This window comes from Ursus maritimus, unplaced genomic scaffold (genome assembly GCF_017311325.1).
Source record: "Ursus maritimus isolate PB19 unplaced genomic scaffold, ASM1731132v1 scaffold_11, whole genome shotgun sequence".
NCBI lineage: Eukaryota > Metazoa > Chordata > Mammalia > Carnivora > Ursidae > Ursus > Ursus maritimus.
The window spans coordinates 33,439,811-33,460,134 of NW_024423453.1; the positions used below are offsets into that span (position 1 = coordinate 33,439,811).

The 20,324-nt window shown below is 34.6% G+C and overlaps 1 protein-coding gene across 2 annotated transcripts in view; it reads left to right on the forward strand.

Moving 5' to 3' along the window:
• Positions 1 to 20,324, forward strand: part of SMARCA5 (SWI/SNF related, matrix associated, actin dependent regulator of chromatin, subfamily a, member 5) — a 39,203-nt gene that overhangs the window by 5,130 nt on the left and 13,749 nt on the right. For both annotated transcript variants that reach the window (XM_040626336.1, XM_008685567.2), the window contains 9 exons: positions 4,388 to 4,554; positions 8,014 to 8,114; positions 9,837 to 9,937; positions 10,681 to 10,860; positions 11,968 to 12,123; positions 12,218 to 12,349; positions 13,743 to 13,811; positions 17,126 to 17,235; positions 19,401 to 19,627. In XM_040626336.1, coding sequence (XP_040482270.1) covers positions 4,388 to 4,554; positions 8,014 to 8,114; positions 9,837 to 9,937; positions 10,681 to 10,860; positions 11,968 to 12,123; positions 12,218 to 12,349; positions 13,743 to 13,811; positions 17,126 to 17,235; positions 19,401 to 19,627 — 1,243 coding nt within the window. The remainder of the gene's footprint in view (positions 1 to 4,387; positions 4,555 to 8,013; positions 8,115 to 9,836; positions 9,938 to 10,680; positions 10,861 to 11,967; positions 12,124 to 12,217; positions 12,350 to 13,742; positions 13,812 to 17,125; positions 17,236 to 19,400; positions 19,628 to 20,324) is intronic.

A 20,324-nucleotide genomic window follows, 5' to 3' on the forward strand; every position in this document is an offset into this window, starting at 1 on the left:
ATTGCTTAGTGCTTATCAGTTATTTCACCCCTCTCTGGTAACCACCAGTTCTCTGTTTAAAGATTCTGACATTTTTTCTCTTGTTTTGCTTCTTAAATTCACATATGAGTGAAATCATATGGTATTTGTCTTTCTCTGTTTTATTTCACGTAGCATTATACTTTTTAGATCCGTCCATGTTGTAAATGACAAGATTTTATTAACTGACATATAGGATTTGTTACATTTTGTAGATGTACATATCTGTATTTGTCCCATAGCTTTTCTTTGCTTTCAGCCTTAAAGATATATTTGCCAGCTCCACTTTTCCTATCATTTCCTCCAGCCCTTCACAATTTATGTTCTGTTGTTAACACTGTACTAGTGGATCTCATTTCCAGTTTATAGCTTAATTTCATTTCATTCTTCATCTCACTTGTGTGTGATATTGTCGACCCCTCCTCAAAATTTTTAGTTGCCTTGAGAGACCTTTTTCCCCCCCTTGATGATACCCTATTTACTTGACTATTCCTTTGTCCTCCTTCATCACATCCTAAACATTTCTTCTCGAACAGTTCAACAGTCATTGGTTTTCTTTCTCTTTTCTTTTCTTTTTTTCTTAAGATTTTAAGTAACATGACATCCAATGTGGGGCTCAAATTCAACCCCAAGATCAAGAGTCACATGCTCCACTGGCTGAACTAGCCAAGTGACCCTATAATTGATTTTCTTTAAACTGAATTCTACTCAATATTTATCTTTATTTTTTTTTTATATGTTTTCTCTTTTTATTTATTTATTTATTTATTTATTTATTTATTTATTTATTTTTTTAATGATTTTTTATTATGTTAGTCACCATACAGTACATCCCCGGTTTCCGATGTAAGGCTCGATGATTCATTAGTTGTGTATAACACCCAGTGCACCATGCAATATGTGCCCTCCTTACTACCCATCACCGGTCTATCCCATTCCCCCACCCCCCTCCCCTCTGAAGTCCTCAGTTTGTTTCTCATAGTCCATAGTCTCTCATGTTTCATTCCCCCTTCTGATTACCCCCCCTTTCTTTATCCCTTTCTTCCCCTACCGATCATCCTAGTTCTTATGTTCCATAGATGAGAGAAATCATATGATAGTTGTCTTTCTCTGTCAATATTTATCTTTAGCCCAGATGCTTCCAGCCATCATATTATTTTCATTTGTTTGTTGGACATTTAGTCCCTTTTGTACTTCTTTCTTAGGAATATCCAAAATTGAATTTATTTTCTCGACCTCACATATCTACTTAGTGTTATTAAGTTCCTCTTAATATATACCCACGCTGTCCTTGATGGTACTTCATAATTTTAATAGTCTTGCAAGTTTAACCTCATAAATACGTCCTCTTTTTTCCCCATTACCCTATTCAGTATTCTTCAATTGAATGGGTTATTTTGTTGACTTTCTATATTTGTTTCCTTTAATGATCTGGCCTCTTCCAAATCTCTTCATATATTTCTTCCATATTTTTCAGTGTCCTAGTTATTTCCTTTTTCACCAATCATGATCTTGATTACTTTTCTTTTAAGCAAGCTCCCCTATCATTTGTTAGTTTCTAACCATAGGTAAGTCTCAGTATCCACTCTTGATTCTTGAACCAAGGATGCTGAATACTACTTGAGAAAACTAAATAATAGTGCTGATTGGTACCAGAATAGATTTATGGTTTTTACTCTCAGGCTTTCAGTATTTATTGTGCAGCAGTCCATTTAGCTATTTAAAAACTTTACCACTCTGAATGAACTTTGTATTCCATTTCTGACATCCTTATTTTCAGACTTCTTCCACAAATAATTACAGGCCTTTCTTCAATTTATTTCCTCCCTATTTCCAAATGTGAATGGCCTGTCCCTGCCCTGTGTCATTTCCTCCTGTCTTAGATAAAGAAGCTTTTTTTTTTTTTTAAATATTTTATTTATTTATTTGACAGCCTACAAGTGGAGGGAGCAGCAGGTGGAGGGAGAGGGAGAAGCAGTCTCCTTGCTGAGCAGGGAGCGCCATGCGAGGCTTGATCCCAGGACCCTGGGATTAGACCTGAGCCAAAGGCAGCCGCTTAACAGACTGAGCCACCCAGTCTGGTTTTAAGCTATTGATTTTAATCTTCCATTTGATTTTATGATTAATGTCCTTCGGGTTCCTAATCTTATTCTGTTGTTTCTCCTTTTTAAGGATCTGTTAGTTTTCTCCCTTCTCTTTAAGATCTCAGATCATTTTTATTTTAATATTCTTATTCTCAGCCAAGGTCTTCGCTTGTTTCTTTCTTCAACCCTTCCCACAATTCTACTGAAAGCTTATTCTGTAAATGTTGTTCTGAACTCTTTGGTTCTTTGCAACTAGTTTATAATTCCACTACCACTTGGATGAATGAATGGTGAGAATTCTGAAGTTATTGACTCTTGTATAGAACTGTGGTGAAATTTATACTTAATTCCTTAAGGCAGTAGTTCAAAAACTTGATTGTGTAGAAGGTCTTGGATATTTTTGTTCTGATGTGTCATGAAGGACACTTTGAAAATCTTAAAACATCTAGAGCCATTAAAGGTTTTTGGAAATTAGAGATGCGTGATAAGATCTAAGAGTGGGGACGGGAGGGGGTACCCCCATCTTTGTTGAAACATTATGTCTTAGGATTTTCTTGGTCGTCCCTGTTAAAATTTTAGTGCCATTCTGTTTCTTTTACCCTGCTTTATTTTCTGAGCATTTATCACCTTCTGACAATCTCAATCCCTTAGGTTTATTTTTGATATTGGACTATAATGAGCAAAAAAGTGCGTTTTCTGGTAGATACACAAAAGTAGTTGTTAAATTGAACAGCTATTTAAGAAGATAATGTTTATTGAAAACTTTTGAAAGAAGCGAAGAATACCTAGTGGTTTTTGAATACTACAGAATAGGTTTTACCTTAAAATGTCTAGCTCTGACCAATCTGAATTAATTTTCAGAGCTTATTTATCTTGATTCCAAATTAAAATTACAATAATTGGATAGACTTTTTCAGCCCCAGTATCTTCTAGTTGCATGGTCTTTATTATATATGCATTAAGAAATGAAATCCTGCAAAATACACAGAAGTATCTTAGTCAGTACTTTAAAATAGTTTGTAATCCTCAAAAACAGAAAACTGAAGCTTGTCTTCTACAGAAAATTATCATGGAGAAGCATGTCGATTTCAAGGATCTAAAATTTTTTTGTTTCATATTTTTCCATTCTCTTAGTGTGATAATAGGGAACATTTCAAAGTGGCAGATATTTGACATGAAAGGAAGAACTAGTATTAACTACATTGGGTTAATGAATATTTCATGAACCTCACAGATTTTTTTTTTTTTTTAAGATTTTATTTATTTATTCGACAGAGATAGAGACAGCCAGCGAGAGAGGGAACACAAGCAGGGGGAGTGGGAGAGGAAGAAGCAGGCTCATAGCAGAGGAGCCTGATGTGGGGCTCGATCCCATAATGCCGGGATCACGCCCTGAGCCGAAGGCAGACGCTTAACTGCTGTGCCACCCAGGCGCCCCCTCACAGATTTTTTTTTTAAAAAGATTTTATTATTTATTTGAGAGAGAAATCCCGAGGGGAGGGAGAGGGAGAAGCAGACTCCCTGCTAAGCAGGGAGTCCCAACATGAGGCTTAGTCCCTGGACCCCAAGATCATGACCTGAGTCAAAGGCAGATTGTTAACCGATTGAGCCATCCAGGCATTCCCCCCCCCCCTTTTTTTGAAGTAAGCCCTGTGCCTGATGTGGGGCTCGAACTCCACAACTCTGAAATCAAGAGTCTTGTGCTCTACCAATTGAGTCAGCTAGGTACAGCTTAATGTTTTTTAACCTGATACCTTTTTAAAATCTGGCACAGCTGAACTGATAAATGACCAATGCATTTTCCCCATTTCTGAATAAATTCACTTGTATTGAAGAGTGTCTTAATTTTTTTGTTATTTTATGGTCCTCTATATTGATGTATAATTGACACATGACAGTTGTAAGTTTAAATCAGTGAGTTTTGGCAGATTCATGCAGCCAGCCACCTTATAGTCATGATGTAGAACAGTTCTGTCATTCCCTGAAAAGTTTGCTCTTGTCTTTATCCCTTTGAGACTTCATATCTGCTTTCTGTCACTAGCTATAATTTCATGTAAGTGGAATCATAGTATGTAGTCTTTCTGTGTTTGGCTTCTTTTGCTTAGTATAATGCTTTGCTTTTTTTTTTTTTTTTTTGTATAATGCTTTTGAAACTCACTGATGTTTTTGCATGTCTCAGTAGTTCCTTTTTATTGCTGAGTTCATTGTTTAGAGGCATGCTGAAACTTTGATTTCTGAAGTTGTATTTATATTCTGATAAAATGTGTCTTAAAATTTTTCTGCAGCAAACTGACCGAGCAAATAGATTTGAGTATTTATTAAAGCAGACAGAGCTGTTTGCACATTTCATCCAGCCTGCTGCTCAGAAGACTCCAACTTCACCTTTGAAGATGAAACCAGGGCGCCCACGAATAAAAAAGGATGAGAAACAAAACTTGTTATCAGTTGGCGAGTGAGTAATAGTTCATACTTCATAGTTGAAACATTTATTTTCGATAATCTTCATTAGAAGCATAAAATCACTTCATTAAAAAAACTGTTTAGGGCTGTTATTTATTTGGTCCCAGTTGGCTTGACAGTATGTAGCCATACGTGTATAAATGAGAATAATGTGTAATGCCTTAGCTTTTATGGCATTATACTGTTAGGGAATTCAGATGTTATCCTTTCCTTGGAGAGGAAACAAATGCAGATGTTAAGCAGCCTACTTAAACATCCCACAGAATTAATTAGAATAATCCAAGCTTGACTTTAGGTCTGATTTGGGGTATGCTGTAGGCATAAACCACATACATGCATCAAGGAGATTGCTTTTATCTGAAGTCTCTGCTTGTGTATGGAATGTTGTGATTTATGTCATAGCAGTTTAAAGTTTTTATTACTTAGTTGTCCTTCTGCAAATTGAAGTGTCAGGTTGTATGTTGCCCTTGGGTGGTTGTTTAAAATGTGTAAAATAACTCTACACGTTCAGTTTATAAATACTTTCTTGGAATTTTTGTGCTGGTTGGGTAATTAAGATATTTAATTAGTTATAACTGATAGATTTGGTATTAATAGCTTTAGGGTAATCTCAGTTCCCTGGAATGACCATGTAATTCCCAAAGTGAAAAATGAAAAATAATCTAATTAAATCCACTAGGTTATTTAAAAGAGGAAATTACAAGCTCTCAACATTGTTTAATTTACTATGCAGTTTACAGAAACGTGGACACATGAGCTGTACCTTGAAGGGATTTTCATCAGAAAGCATAAGCATACCTTAATCTTTTTTTTTAAGATTTTATTTGTCAGAGAGCGCACAAGCAGGAGGAGCCGACAGGCAGAGGGAGAAGCAGACTCCCTGCTGAGCAGGGAGCCCCACGTGGGGCTCTATCCCAGGACCCTGGGATCATGACCTGAGCTGAAGGCAGACGCTTAATCAACTGAGCCACCCAGGCTCTGTTAATTTTATATGGGGTATTTTATACCTTAATTTTATATGGGGTATTCTACTCATCTAATGTATCTTACACATTATGCATTGTGTATAACCAGAGTGCTTTTAATACTTACGAAACTTCCTAAGAGACATTTGTACTTCAGATGTATTTAAATTGTTTAGACTTGAGAAGTTTGCATGTGGCTATTTTTTTTTTTTATTTAAAAATTTTAAAAATTTTTTTCAGAGAGAGTATGACCTGAGTCAAAAATCAAGAGTTGGCTAAGCCATCGAGGCACCCCTTGCAGCTGTTTAAACGGCATCAGGTCTCATGCTCTGGAAATGCCAAGTACTGTAATGGATATTTTTTTGATGTAGGTAGTTAATAGGATGTCATGAAAAGAAACACTTTTACTAAGATTATATAAGATAAAGATATTCTGTAGTAAATATATAATCGTTCAGCTTGGTCTTACTGGTGTTATTGGGGAGAGGGAGTCTTGATTAACAGATTTCTTCTCTATCCTTCAAGCCATCTTAAGTGGAAAGTTAGCTTATGCAAAGTAATTAGGGTGATGGTACTGTCCTTAAGTATAAGGACATAAATGTTTTTCTCTTCATTCCATCATTTACTGAATGTAAATTCAGCGAACCCTCAGTTTTAAGTAATAAGCATATTCCAGCCTTTATCTTCAGCTTTATAATAATCAACCGTCTTGATAATAGACTGAGATTTTATTTAAAAAAAAAAGTTGAAGTTCTTTGCTAGTTTGTGGAGAATAAATTAGGATTGAGGGTGCATCTTTGTACTAAGTTTCATATGGTTAGAATGCAGAGAAGTATGAGAAATAACATACTAAGACATTCTAAATTGAAGCATTTAAAACAAGCAAGAATATTCTTGCATATGTTTACTGTCTTGGTCTGAGTTTCAGAGGAATGCTTTGAGAGGACTGATCATCCTCTTCCATCAAACATGTAGTTTTGGTAGAAATCAAGCTATAAATTAGATTTACTGTTTTCTAATTTAAATGAAAATATTTGTTGAAAGTATGAAGGTACAAAATTGGAAGCTTCAGAATTGGAGAGTAAGTACTTCTTACTAACCTGAGGCCTTTTAGAGATTAAGAAGTTCGGCAATATTAAAACTGCAGAAAATTAGTTTTTAACGGGATGTATCCCAGCATCTCTTGGGATGTAGAATCTGAGCATTTCTAAAAAGCTTTGAGTAATTCTGATAAATCTCTGGCTAAGAGTCACTGCTTAAGCCCTATGTCTCTCTTCTGCGTAGTCTGCAGCTTTTGGTGAAAGCTGTAGTTTTTACTTATTTAAAAACATAATATATTTATTCTTAATAGAAGCGTGGTTGACACACAATGTTACATTAGTTTCAGGTGTACAACAGTGATTCCACAGCTCTATACATTATGTTATATGCTTATCACAGTGAAAGTTGGTTTTGTTTAAAAATTTTTGAGTGTAGTTGACTTACAGTGTTACAGTAGTTTTAGATGTACATTTTAGTGTGATTGTACAAGTTTATGTATTATACTGTGTTCATCACAGCATATAGCTACCATCTGTTCTATTACATTGCTATTACAGCATTATCGATTGTATTCCTATGCTCTGCTTTTTATTCCTGTGACTTACTCATTCCATAACTGGAGGCTTTTATGTCCCTCTCCCATTATTCACTCATTGCCCACTGCCCCACCCTTCTCCCCTCTAGTAGCCATCAGTTCTCTGTGTTTGTAGTTCTGGTTCTGCTTTTTGTTTATTATTTATTTGTTTATTTATTTAAGATTTCATATATGAGTGAAATCCTATGATATTTGTCGTTCTCAGTGTGACTTACTTCACTTTGCATAATTTATTCTGGGTCCATCTATGTGGTCTCCAAGGGCATAATCCTATCCTTTTGAAAGTTGTACTTCTTAAGGGTTGCCTAGGTGGCACAGTGGGTTGAGTGACTCTTGGATTTCAGCTCAGGTGGTGATCTCCAGGTTTTTAGATCGAGCCCTGCATTGGGCTCTGAGCTCAGCATGGAGTCTGCTTAAGTTTTTCTCTCCCTCTCCCTTTGCCCCTACCCCTTGTGCTTGCTGTCTGCTAAAAAACAAAAACAAAAAACACATGGTTTTTAAAATGTGATTTCTGGTACTATTTTCTGGCAAAAATACTTAAAAAGGTAACTTTAAATTAGAGATTATGAGATTTTTCTGACTGTGTAGTTCCTTGAAATGAGATTATTCCATTATCTCAGATCTTACTCTATTTTAACAATTTTATGTGTATCTTAGAAAGCCATGTAAAACATTTCAGGTTTAAGTTTACTAATAATTTGTGCTGTTCCACTTCTCTAGAGAAGCCTTAATTTAAGTGCCTATTAAAAATGTGGAATCTTGGTCAGCCACTTGACTATTATGTTGAAATAGTAGCTGGTAGTTAAAGCTTGAAAGTGCTAATCAATTGATTTTATCTTGAACTTGACAGCTATCGACATCGTAGAACAGAGCAAGAGGAAGATGAAGAACTATTAACAGAAAGCTCTAAAGCAACCAATGTTTGCACTCGATTTGAAGATTCTCCATCATGTATGTTATATACATATTTATAACTATTTGATTTTTTAAAAATCCCCTTTTGAGACATCCTTTGGTTAAAGTTTTGGATTTGTTTTGGCTGTAATTTAAAAAGGGAATTTTTAGTAATCTTTTGAAATTGATTGTGAAATCAGATTTTTTTAATGGAAATGGTAGTATAGTAGTGTGATAGTGGTGCTGTATTTCAAAGGGGCATAAAATGCCATTATGTTTATTGTTGCCTGAATGTATATGTAAAACTAGGAATGGTTTTTACCTTTATTTGTCCCAGATAAGAAAACTTAATGTGTAAAAAAAAAAGAAAAAAGTACTTCATGAAGACTTTTGTTAACTGGTGTCAGGATTTTGTATTAGTTTGTTTTAAATTTTTTTCTGAAACATTTATTATTACTGGTTTTCTAAAAGGAAACCCGGTTAACCAGGTTTTTAAGTTTTACTTCAATATAATCTTGATAGTCTGGTGGCACATTTGTCTTTACTGCAGCCTAGCATTTTTTTTTTTTTTTTGATCTCCTTCCTCTCTTTCTTTTTTTTTTCTCCCTCTTACTTGATAATTGGTTTGTGTGATCGTAGTGGTTGTGAATGACAAAAATTTAGCAAGATCAATATAGGACATACAATTTGGACTTGTTATTTAATTAACTATAACTAACTCTTAAGTTGAACTTCAGGCAAGATGGTATCTGGTTAGAAATTCAGCAATCTGTTTAAAGTATGTATCTTCAAATTTTTTTTGGCTGTGGAATACCGAGTTTCCATTTTGTTCATGAAGTTAGAGACTAGAGCCAGATATATGGTACAAAGGGGGAAGGAAATTTGAATTGTTTGAATTATCTTTTTCTCACATTCCTACATTGGAACTAGTTTTCCCAGTATTTGGTTAGCTTTTCATCTTAAAGCAGTGTTTTTTGAAAGGTGATAGGGTAAGATGTGCATGTTAAAAAGATCTGGTGATTGTGATGTATATACTTAGTAATTATTCTGGTGCGGGAAATGTGTAGTAAACCCCAAAAGAGATACTGTCTCTCTTTACAGGACCTGTTGAAAAGTAACTTAGAAAAGGTAAAGGGAAAACAATCTCTATACATCCTGTCTTATTTCCCCTTTGTTAGGAGGAAGACTAAATCCCCAGAGAATGTCTATTTGGGTTACCATGGAAGGTGGAAACACTTGGTTTAGAAACACTTGCGGGGTACCTGGGTGGCTCATTCAGTTAAGTGTCTGCCTTTGGCTCAGGTCGTGATCCTAGTGTCCTGGGGTCAAGCCCCACGTCTGGCTCCCTGCTCAGCGGGGAGTCTTCTTCTCCCTCTCCCTCTCCCTCTGCCCTTTTCTTGCTCTCATTCTGTCTCTCAAATAAATAAAGTCTTAAAAAGAAACTTGTGATAACATTAAAAAAGAATATAAAGAGGTGAGAGAGTCCCTAGGACCAGTATATGGGTAACAGGAACTGAGTGATTGGGGTAGGCACTCTGATGCTTTACAATCACGGGTTTGGTTTTTTTTTTCCCCCTCGCTTGGTTATTGTCCCTATCCATTCACTCCTCTGCTCCAGATCACGGCAGCTATCTCTAATGACTTGAAATTGAAGACAGAAAAGTCAGAGTAAACCTATGTAGGTCCAAGTTAAAACACTGAGTATCAAATGAAGGGGACTGCCTTTCTGTATTTCTTGTGTCTTTAAAACATGCATTGTGTTTTTTCTTTTATTCTTAGATGTAAAGTGGGGTAAACTGAGGGATTATCAGGTCCGAGGATTAAATTGGCTCATTTCTTTGTATGAGAATGGCATCAATGGTATCCTTGCAGATGAAATGGTATGTGTTTAGTAGTTTTTTAGAAGGCCATATTTTGTCATTTAAAGTACTTTTGTACCATGAAATTTATAAAAGTTAAGATAGTGTAACATAATTTTTGTTGATTACAATCCAGAACTGTTAGCAAACTAATCTCTGTCAAACTTGGTCACATAAGCAGAATCTATACTTCATTTGTGAGGAATTATTATTTATGAAAGTGTAATCAACTTAAAAGTAATACATTTTAGGAAACATATTTTTGGTAGACTCTTGTAATATACTGTTTTGGCCATTTCCGTCCACTTTTATAAAACACAGGTGGGATTAATTGATTTATTATCAGTGATAATCTTCTCAAGGGTGGCAGCTTGTACAGTTCTGCCTCAAAACATTTATTTCTTGTTTACTACTTAATAGATATGTAGTGAATATTCCAAATTTCCATATAGCTGTAGTGTTAAAACATGTAATTGCTTGAAGAAAGTATGGAGTCAAAAGAAATGGGTCTTAATTCTAGCCCTGCTGCGTGACTTCGGAAAAGTCACTTAAACTTCTGGACCTTATGGGTATGGTTAGTAGTACCTATTTATAGACTTGTGAAGATTAAAAACGTAACACAGCTCAAATCGAAACATATCAAGTTTTTGCCCTTTGTTAGCTATCATAGACACACAGGTTTTCTTTTAAATGTTTTTATGTGTCAGGAAATAAAGATATGGGTGTCTGTTTTAATTTTCATTGCTTTGTGGTTATTCTTTCAGGGCCTGGGAAAGACTCTTCAAACAATTTCTCTTCTTGGGTACATGAAACACTATAGAAACATTCCTGGTCCTCATATGGTTTTGGTTCCTAAGTCTACATTACACAACTGGATGAGTGAATTCAAGAGATGGGTACCAACACTTAGATCCGTTTGTTTGATAGGAGATAAGGAACAAAGAGTAAGCTTTTCATGTTTCATTACTTTTTTGATATTTAAACAATTTGAATTTAGGTTTTGGGGATAACGAGAGGAGGGATAAAAGTGAAGGAGTCCAGTAATAAACTTGGTCTTCACAAGTATTAGTAACTTGCAAATGTAATATTGTCTTGGTAATGAAGAATCCTACTGGAGAAAAGAGTTGTATATTGTAGGATACCATATGAGTATAGTTTAGTTTGTTTCTTTTACTTTGGGATTGGTTATATAAAGTCAAAGGGTGTGTTCTCATTCTAGAAGCAACATTCTTGTTTTTAAAAGAAGTTTTGACTGTGCGAATTGGTTGGAAATGTGAGGAGCCAGATTTTTTTTTTTTAGATTGATTTACATAATAGTAATTAATAGTCATAATTTTTAAAGATGGACTGGGTCACAGTATTTTGGTGAGTTGGTATGGTATTTATTGAAGTAAGTTCAAATGTTGGTCAGTTGACATTTTCTGGAAGGATTAATGGAACTGATACTATTGAAGATACAAAGTTCAGATTTTAAAGTTTACTATATCAAAGAATAATGTACTTAAATTTGTTTTCTCTTCATTCAGCTCTCATTGCTTTTCTCCTTTTATAGATAACAGCGTATTTTAAGTTACCAAGTTGCTTTTTATGTTTTGGAGCCCAATTCAAACCACTTTTTGCTTTAGTTCTTTACTTGTGTAATAAGAGTAATAATAAAAAAGTTTATTAGATCTGTAAACATGAAAGGAATGAAAATGCTTACTGCAAACCATCCTTGAGTCTTCACTCTATGGCAGAAACTGCCCTCTCTTTCTAAACCCGTTTCCTGAGAATTTCAGCACCTGGTGGAAATGAAGAGAAGACATTTAAGAGTTAGTTTGTCGAATTTTGCACTGATCAGTTTTGTCAGTTATATTTTGTTAAATGGCTGGGACACTTAGAAATGATTCTGAGCTAGTTTGAGCTGGTTCTAGATGCCTACGTACTATAAATAACTATCCCTTTTTATTATTTTCCACCCTCTTTTATGTATTAGATTACTTGTCATCAATATGTTTAATGTGTAGTTAATTTCCACATGATGTGATTTTTTTCTCTTGCTACCTACACAGGCTGCTTTTGTCAGAGATGTTTTATTACCAGGAGAATGGGATGTATGTGTAACATCTTATGAAATGCTTATAAAAGAGAAGTCTGTTTTCAAAAAATTTAATTGGAGGTACTTAGTTATAGATGAAGCTCACAGGATCAAAAATGAAAAATCCAAGGTAATTTGGTATTTGGAAGCGAAAATCATTTGTGCCTTCATTTAGAATTTGATCAGTATGTAGAATATTCTAATGATGAATTTGATTCTTCTAGTTGTCAGAAATAGTGAGGGAATTCAAGACTACAAATCGACTATTATTAACTGGAACACCTCTTCAAAACAACTTGCATGAGCTCTGGTCACTTCTTAATTTTTTGTTGCCAGATGTCTTTAATTCAGCAGACGTAAGTATGTCTTACCGTTTTCTGGTTGTAATATTAATGTTTTTGTTTAATGCTATACATTTTTGTAATAAAATTGGCCTTTCAGCACTGCTTGAGATAATTGGTAATTTTTCGCTTTTATGTAGCCTGGTGTAACCTATAAGTTTTTTATGCATCCTGAGAGTTTACTTTTGTGCCTTTTGATTTCAGTATCATTTTATAAATCAGTTGTTTTCTCTCTCTGGAATGTCATGGATTCATTCACATTCTAAATAGGTAGTCACATTGGCCTGAATTTCAGCGGCTGTAGATGGACTGCTTGTGTCCTTAAGGTGCTGCTCAGGTTATTTCCCAAGGAAATTTGTAAACTTCACATAGCCTGTTTCCCCAGGATGGTCTTCAAATTTGGTAAAATCTGTCTAGCCATCATTTTATATGGTCTAACAAACAGAATCTAATCTTTACCTTTTAATAGATATTCACACTGATAGAAGTGGTTAAATAGATATTCAAACTGTTGGTTGTACCTAAGAACATAGTATGTATATTAAGAGTCTGCTATTGGTAATTACAATTTTTTGCTGACCCAGAGTTCATTTTTGAACTTTGCTTCCATGGGTGGAGAGAGAGAGAAAGAGCTTGCGCATGTGTGTGGCTTTTGAAGAGCTCAGTGAGCTACGAAAGGGCTAATTTTGGGTGGTTGTGTTAAGGATCATTATAAAAGAATAGAGAAATTTGTGTTCTTGGAAGACATTTAATCAATCTCAGGAAAATACTTTAGTTCTGCTTTTGTGTATTTTGATGTTTTTGTTTTAGAGATGTCTTACTGCATTGACACTTTAATTTGTTTACTAATCTGTGAAAGTTTTTTGTAGTTAACATAATTAATTCTAAGATTATGTTTACTAACAAAGCACAGATATATACCAGATGTGCTGAAGAGGGAAGAATATGGAGGTTATCCTTGTTTGGATCCTACCTAAATACTAATGAAATGCCGGTAGTTTAGTAAGTTTAAATAAAATTGACACTGCTCTGGAAACTTTGTGTTTAATCTGAGTAGCCTTGGAGAACAAACTAAAGTGATTTTAATTTTTCAGCTTTTCTAAAGATATATTTTTCAAGAATATTAATTCTCTAATTCTGTAGAACTTCCTTTCCAACTCTTGTTTATCATTGTGGAACTTGTCATCTTGATGTTTTTAATCTTATTCTCAAGGTAGTTCTAAAATGAATTGTTAACAATGACACATGAAAAATATGGGATTGAACCAAATGTTTTTTGCAGTTCATAGCTCAAATACTAAACTAATTCTAGAATTCATTGTTATGTCTAGCATAAATAGGGTATTTATGGTTAATGCTTGTAGTTAATATTTCTGATCTTAATTTATTTTTTGTTTTTTTAATCTAGGACTTTGATTCATGGTTTGATACAAACAATTGCCTTGGGGATCAAAAATTAGTTGAGAGGCTTCATATGGTAAGTGTTTCGGAATAAGGTTAAAGCATATTTCCAGTGGGAAAAATGATAGAGGTTTAAATTAGTGGATTATTTTTCTGTTAACAAAAAAACATATTGACTAGAATTAGATCTATTTGAATCCTGTCACTTAACTGTTTAATCTTATTCTGGGGGCTGGGGGGTTGTGACGTGTGCTTTTAGTATTAGAACCTAGGATGAAATCCTAACTTAATGAGTGGAAAAAGTAATCCAAATCTAAGAGATTTGGTTCTTAGAGGCTAAAGGGGTCCATCATTTGTTCTTAAATTCTGTGTATAAGCAACTGATAGTGCATTGCAAGCTGTGTTGTTTTTGCTTTGATAAATAGCTTTTTTACTTATGAAGATTGACAAGTGACAGTTGGTAGGTAGATAAATTTCTCAAACAGAACCCAGAATATGATACCCTGACTAGCAGAATAAAGCCAGACCATGTAAGTGTGGCCTGTAAGGCCTTTCATGACCTAATGTAAGGGTTCTTGACTTGTATTGACATTTCAGTCTAGATAATTTTGAGGGGCACTGGGAAGGTGGTTTTTCTGTTTAATAGCATTCTTGACACCTGTACCCACTACATGCAAGTAATATGTCCCCATTTGTGACAACCAAGCATGTTGCTGGGCATTGCAAGTGTCCCCTGGGGGGGGGGGTCAGTCTCCTCCCTAACCCCCATGATTTAACTTTCTGACATTCTCTAACTTCTGTTTCACTTCTTCTGTCAATTTAATTTGTTAGAATTTCTCACCCCACTATCAGTTTTCTGTAAACATTGTCCTAATTTCAGTCTCTTTGTCTTCGCAAATCCTTTCTGCCACATCTTGTACTCCCTTTCTTGCTCTTCACTGCTAACCTAGTCCAGCTCTCAGTGGTAATGTCACCTTTTCCATGAATATTCTGGATGAAGCCAGCCTAGAAGCTTCTTTGTATCCCATCTTTAATAATCATGGCATTCTAACATAGGACTTTGCGCTGAGTGTTGAAATGTTTAATTTACATGTTTTTTCCTGCTGCATTGTAAACACAAAAGAGGAAACACGTATCTGTATCTCTAGCACAATGCCTTGTTCATAGTGGGTATTTGAATAGGGGAAAAATTAAGTTTATGAAAGTTTAAATACTTGTTTCTATATAAATTAATTATAACAGACTTTAAAATTCTCATGTACTGAAATTTTAATATGTTAAATATTTGAAGGTGATAATCCCTTAGACATTTTTGTTTCAAATTAGATAGCATTTAGCATTGAATGCATGTAAGCATTTAGAGTATGGAGTGTATATGTAGACTTTGCTTTAATAAATAGGTACATGTATGTAAAGCAGACTCAATCCACATAACAGAATCACCCAGTTTTGGCATTGCTGTTTATTTTGTTCAGACAGTAGTATGAAAATGCTTATCAGATCGGGAGAAGAGGTCTGGTCGCTCCCTTTCTGTACTCTGTCTTGAAATCCCCACCTTAACTCCTGTGGTCTCATGATAGAAGAGGAAATTCAGAATCAGTATAGGTATACTTAGGAATGAGATCATTTTTACTTAATGTATCAGTTATCTATTATTGCAAAATATTCCCTTCTCCCACCAAAAAACCCTTAATAGTATCTGTTTTAGTAATCCTAGAGTTTATGGGTTGGCTGAGTGGTTCCTTTGCTGGTTTTACCTGGATTTATCCAGCTGCATTTACCTGGACAATTCTGGAAGAGGGCCAGGTGGCTGAAGGTCTTAGTAAAATATCTGGCAGTGGCTGCTGATTGTTGGCGAAGATTATTTATACTAGCTTCCTTACATGATGACATTAGAGAAGTGTTGCTGATTATTTTTCTCACCAGTTTTTAATTTCTGTGTTATCGTATTTTTGTGAGCTAATGTAAATAGAACATAGGAAGATACAAATAAAGAATCTTTAGTTTTGTAGATACTTTGAAATTTTATAAGAATGAACTACATACAACATGGATAGGTTTTACAAATGTGTTGAATAAAAGAAACGAGATAAAATGGATATATACTATATAATTCTATGTATGTAAAGTAAGAAAATAACAGGCAAAACTAATCTACGACGTTAAAACGTAAGAGGGGATAGTGACTGGGAACGTTGCAAGAAGGGTTTCTGCAGTATTCTATTTTTATTTAGGTGATAGTTGATTACATGGGTATGTTTACTTGATTGAAATTTATTGAACTGTGTAGTCCTGATTTGTATAATTTATGCCCTACTTCCATAAGAAAAGGGTAGTAAAATTTTTATTGTTTTTATTTTAATTTCAGTATAGTTACCATACAGTGTTATATCAATTTCAGGTGTACAATGCAGTGATTCAACAATTCCATACATCACCCTGTGCTCATCACAAGTGCACTCCTTAATCCCCATCACCTATTTCATCCATCCCCCCCACCCACCAAAAAGGTAGTAAATTTAAAAACTAACCCTAAAAACATTTTAATGTGGACCTAGCTCTAAGTACTGTTGGACCATCTACATGAAAGTACAGTAGAACACCCCAACCCCTTGGCTCCTTGTCTGCAGGTGATACATTCCAAGATTACCAGTGGGTGCCTGAAACCATGGATAATACCGAACTCTGTATACGCTCTTTTTTCTTATACATAATATCTGTGATAGTTTAATTTATAAATTAGGCAAGATAAGACAGCAATAATTAAAAAACAGAATGATTATAATATTTTATAACAAGTTATATACATATATATAAATATAAAACATAAACTTATAAGTTAAATAAAATATGTTATATAAACATATATACTTCATAACATAAGTTACATAAATATATATAGTTATATTTCTCAAAATACCTTATTGTACTCCCCCTTCCTCTTGTGATGATGCGTGAGATGATAAAATGCCTACATGATGAGATGAAGTGAGGTGAATGACGTAGGCATTGTGATGCAGTGTTTGTCTACTCTTGACCTTATGTTACATTGGGAGGAGGATCATCTGCTTCTGGACTGTAGTTGACGTGGGTAACTGAATCCATAGGTAAGGGAGGATGGTAACTAGTTTTAAATCTGAAAGCCAGTGAATGTTGAAAGCATCAAAACTTACTGTTTTTGGTGTCTTATGATGGTATAGCAAGTGTATATTCATTACATGTATTGAATAAGTAATGATCTTGTATACCCTTCAGGAACTCAGTAATAACAAATTATATTGGAAGGGAGAAATTAAAAAAATAGATAAATTTCCATATATTTAATAAACAATTTTGAGATCCTGAAATAATTATAGATAAGATCATTTCCGTTTCTTTTTGATCTTTAAGGTTTTGCGTCCATTTCTCCTTCGTCGAATTAAAGCTGATGTTGAAAAGAGTTTGCCTCCAAAGAAGGAAGTTAAAATCTATGTGGGTCTCAGCAAAATGCAAAGGGAATGGTATGTGTTCTTAAACATTTTAAAATCACTGTTGGTTCTTCACTAACTTTGATTTGTATTTTGTTTTCCTAATTGTGTCTACAAAGAATTGTTGTTTGCTCTGTTGAGCTCAACCTGAAGAGTTTTCTGGTCATGTAATTTAGGACTTGCTTATCAAATTTATAATACCAAGTCTTAAAACTTTTATCTTACAATCAGGATGGGAAGCTTATGAATCCAAGGATTAAAGTTGGCATTTAATTAAACAGGGATACATATATAAACCCCTCTACTTACGTTTTTTTAAGGAGAAACTGGTGGCACGGATGCAGACATATAGTTATCTTGGTGGTTCATAAATGCTGAATTGTGGATTAGCGCTAATATGATGAAGTTGGAGATTGTAAAGATATGAGAAAATTTCTTTTAGTCCATGAAGAGGCTGTTACATATATTTAATTTAAAAGACTCCATTCTGAGTGGATGTTTTATTTTAGGCGGGATTCCTTTTGTGAATTTATGGTGGCAATACAAGGTAGCTATTTTTAAACACGTCTGTAGGGAATTATAAAAATATTGAAAATCTTATAAGTTTCTTTTTTTTTTTTTTTGAAGGTTTTCTGGCTGTATGAAATCCAAAAGGCTAGAAACCACTAAGTATTAAATTTTTTTTTTTTTTTTTTACAGATAGGTCATCCTGAATCAACAATGCAATGTGAAATGGCTGTAGAAAAAGATAATGTTACCTTAGCATATATTAACATATGTGTAGTGTTCAAAGGAGAGAAATAAATAGCTACCTTATTCTTTACTGGTTATACTACATTTCAAGTATATATTTAATTCCGTACTTAATATTGATAAGTATTTGCAAGGGGCTGGGGTTGTTGGTAAAAGGACAGAAAGGATAGATTGTAAAGAAATGGCATGTTATCTGGGAAAGAGGACTACTGTAGAAGGTAGTCCATCCTCAGTGTCCTTAAAACTTTTGGAAGGCTTTGATAAGGTAGCAGTTGTATGGCTCTAAAATAACAGAACTATGACATGAGTCGGTGTTAAGGGAAGAAAAATCTCTAAACATTGGTGAACTTCTGTCAGCCAGAATTGTATGGAAAGGTCTGCCTTGAATAATACTTTATGCCTCATAACTGGAGTTATTATGCATAGATTGCTTAGATTATTGAACTTACTTTGTTCAGAGGATTCAAGGTCTTGAAACTTTGGTATTTAGATATATTGCTTTTGCCTGCAGCATATTTACATTCTTTCTTTCTTTTTTTTAAAGATTTTATTTATTTATTTGACAGAGATGGCAAGAGAGGGAACATAAGCAGGGGTAGTGGGAGAGGGAGAAGCAGGCTTCCCGCTGAGCAGGGAGCCCTTTGGGGGGGCTCAATCCCAGGACCCTGGGATCATGACCAGAGCTGAAGGCAGACTCTTAACCTAACTGAACCACCCATGTCCCCCAGGATGTTCACATTCTTGATATGCATTCAGGGCTTTTTACAATCCATCCTTAGCTTGTGGCTATAGTTCTACTGCCCTCATATCACCCCCCCATATTTTATTTATATTTAAATCACATTGAATTCATTTTATTCTCAACATCATGCCTCACCCTGTCGTGATTCTTCCTTCATAGATCATCCTGTTCTCACCCAAATGCTACACTAGCCACATTGAATAGTAATTGAATAGTGACACTCTTCTTTGGAAAAGACTACAAATTAAATTATATTTTAAACTGTGTTTTGGGGTGCCTGGCTGGCTCAGTAGAGCATGTGACTCTTGATCCTGAGGTTGTTAAGTTCAAGCCGCATGTTGGGTGTAGAGATTACTTAAAAAACAAAAAACGAAAAAATCCTTAGGTCTTTTAAGTTTTGCTTAATTATTTAAAAATGTTCTGTCACCTGCTTTGTTTTAATTGATCCCAAGGAGACATACTATTTTGGACCTCAAGGCCCAAAGTGTTAGGTGTGAACATTAGAACAATGGGGGAAATAAAGAAAAACAAGGAAAGAGAAAGATATTATAATACATAGTAAACTCCTAACCACATCTTAGAAGTTGAGGGGTTCTTTGCAGGATTTTTGGGTTGAGGATAGGGTAGGGAATTAAGTATGGAAAGTAACAGGGACTGGTCAGAGCACATTTGAACCCTTTTCATATATTTTTCTTCTCAATAGGTATACTCGGATATTAATGAAGGATATAGATATATTAAACTCTGCAGGGAAGATGGACAAAATGAGGTTATTGAACATCCTGATGCAGTTGAGGAAATGCTGTAATCATCCATATCTCTTTGATGGAGCTGAACCTGGTCCACCTTACACAACAGATATGCATCTAGTTACCAACAGTGGCAAAATGGTGGTGTTAGACAAGCTGCTCCCTAAATTAAAAGAACAAGGTAAGTATGTTACTGGTAACAAATTGAGAAGTGATAAAAACTGTTTTAAAATTCTGATGTAAAACAAGGGACTGCTACAGTTTGAAATTACTAATCTGGCACTTTATAAAGTTGAAGTGTGAGGCATTTAAAAACTTCTACCTATTATCTGAGCTTCATTTCTCCCCCCAGTTTTAGGCTTCTAAATCTTAGTGATCAATAGTTACGGCAGTTACACTCCTGGATTTTGGGCGAGAGTTCTCATTTTATACATACTTTCCCACATATATCAGCTTTTTGTTATAAAGTGCCAAGAATGCTCTTTCCACACATACACAGTTCCCAGATGCTTTGGTAGACAGTGTTGTGTTCATAGTATTGTTTTTTAATTATTTATGTGGATTTTAAAATTATTTAAATGACAATAATGACTTAAATTTAAGTAATAAAGTTAAATAATAAATACGTGCATGGACCCAAAGCAATTTTGTTCATATCATGCTGACTTTTTATGTATGTAGTATGTATAGAGGTGTATTTAAAATACGTGAATGTAGAATGAATTTAGTGTGATGCAGCTTCAGTAATTACAGACTCGTTTCAAAACTTGTTTACATCTATACCGTACCTGCTTTCCTCTTCCCACATTAATTTGAAGCAAGTCCCAGACATCAAAGCTTTTTATACACTAATAATTCTGTAATGTGAAATAATACAG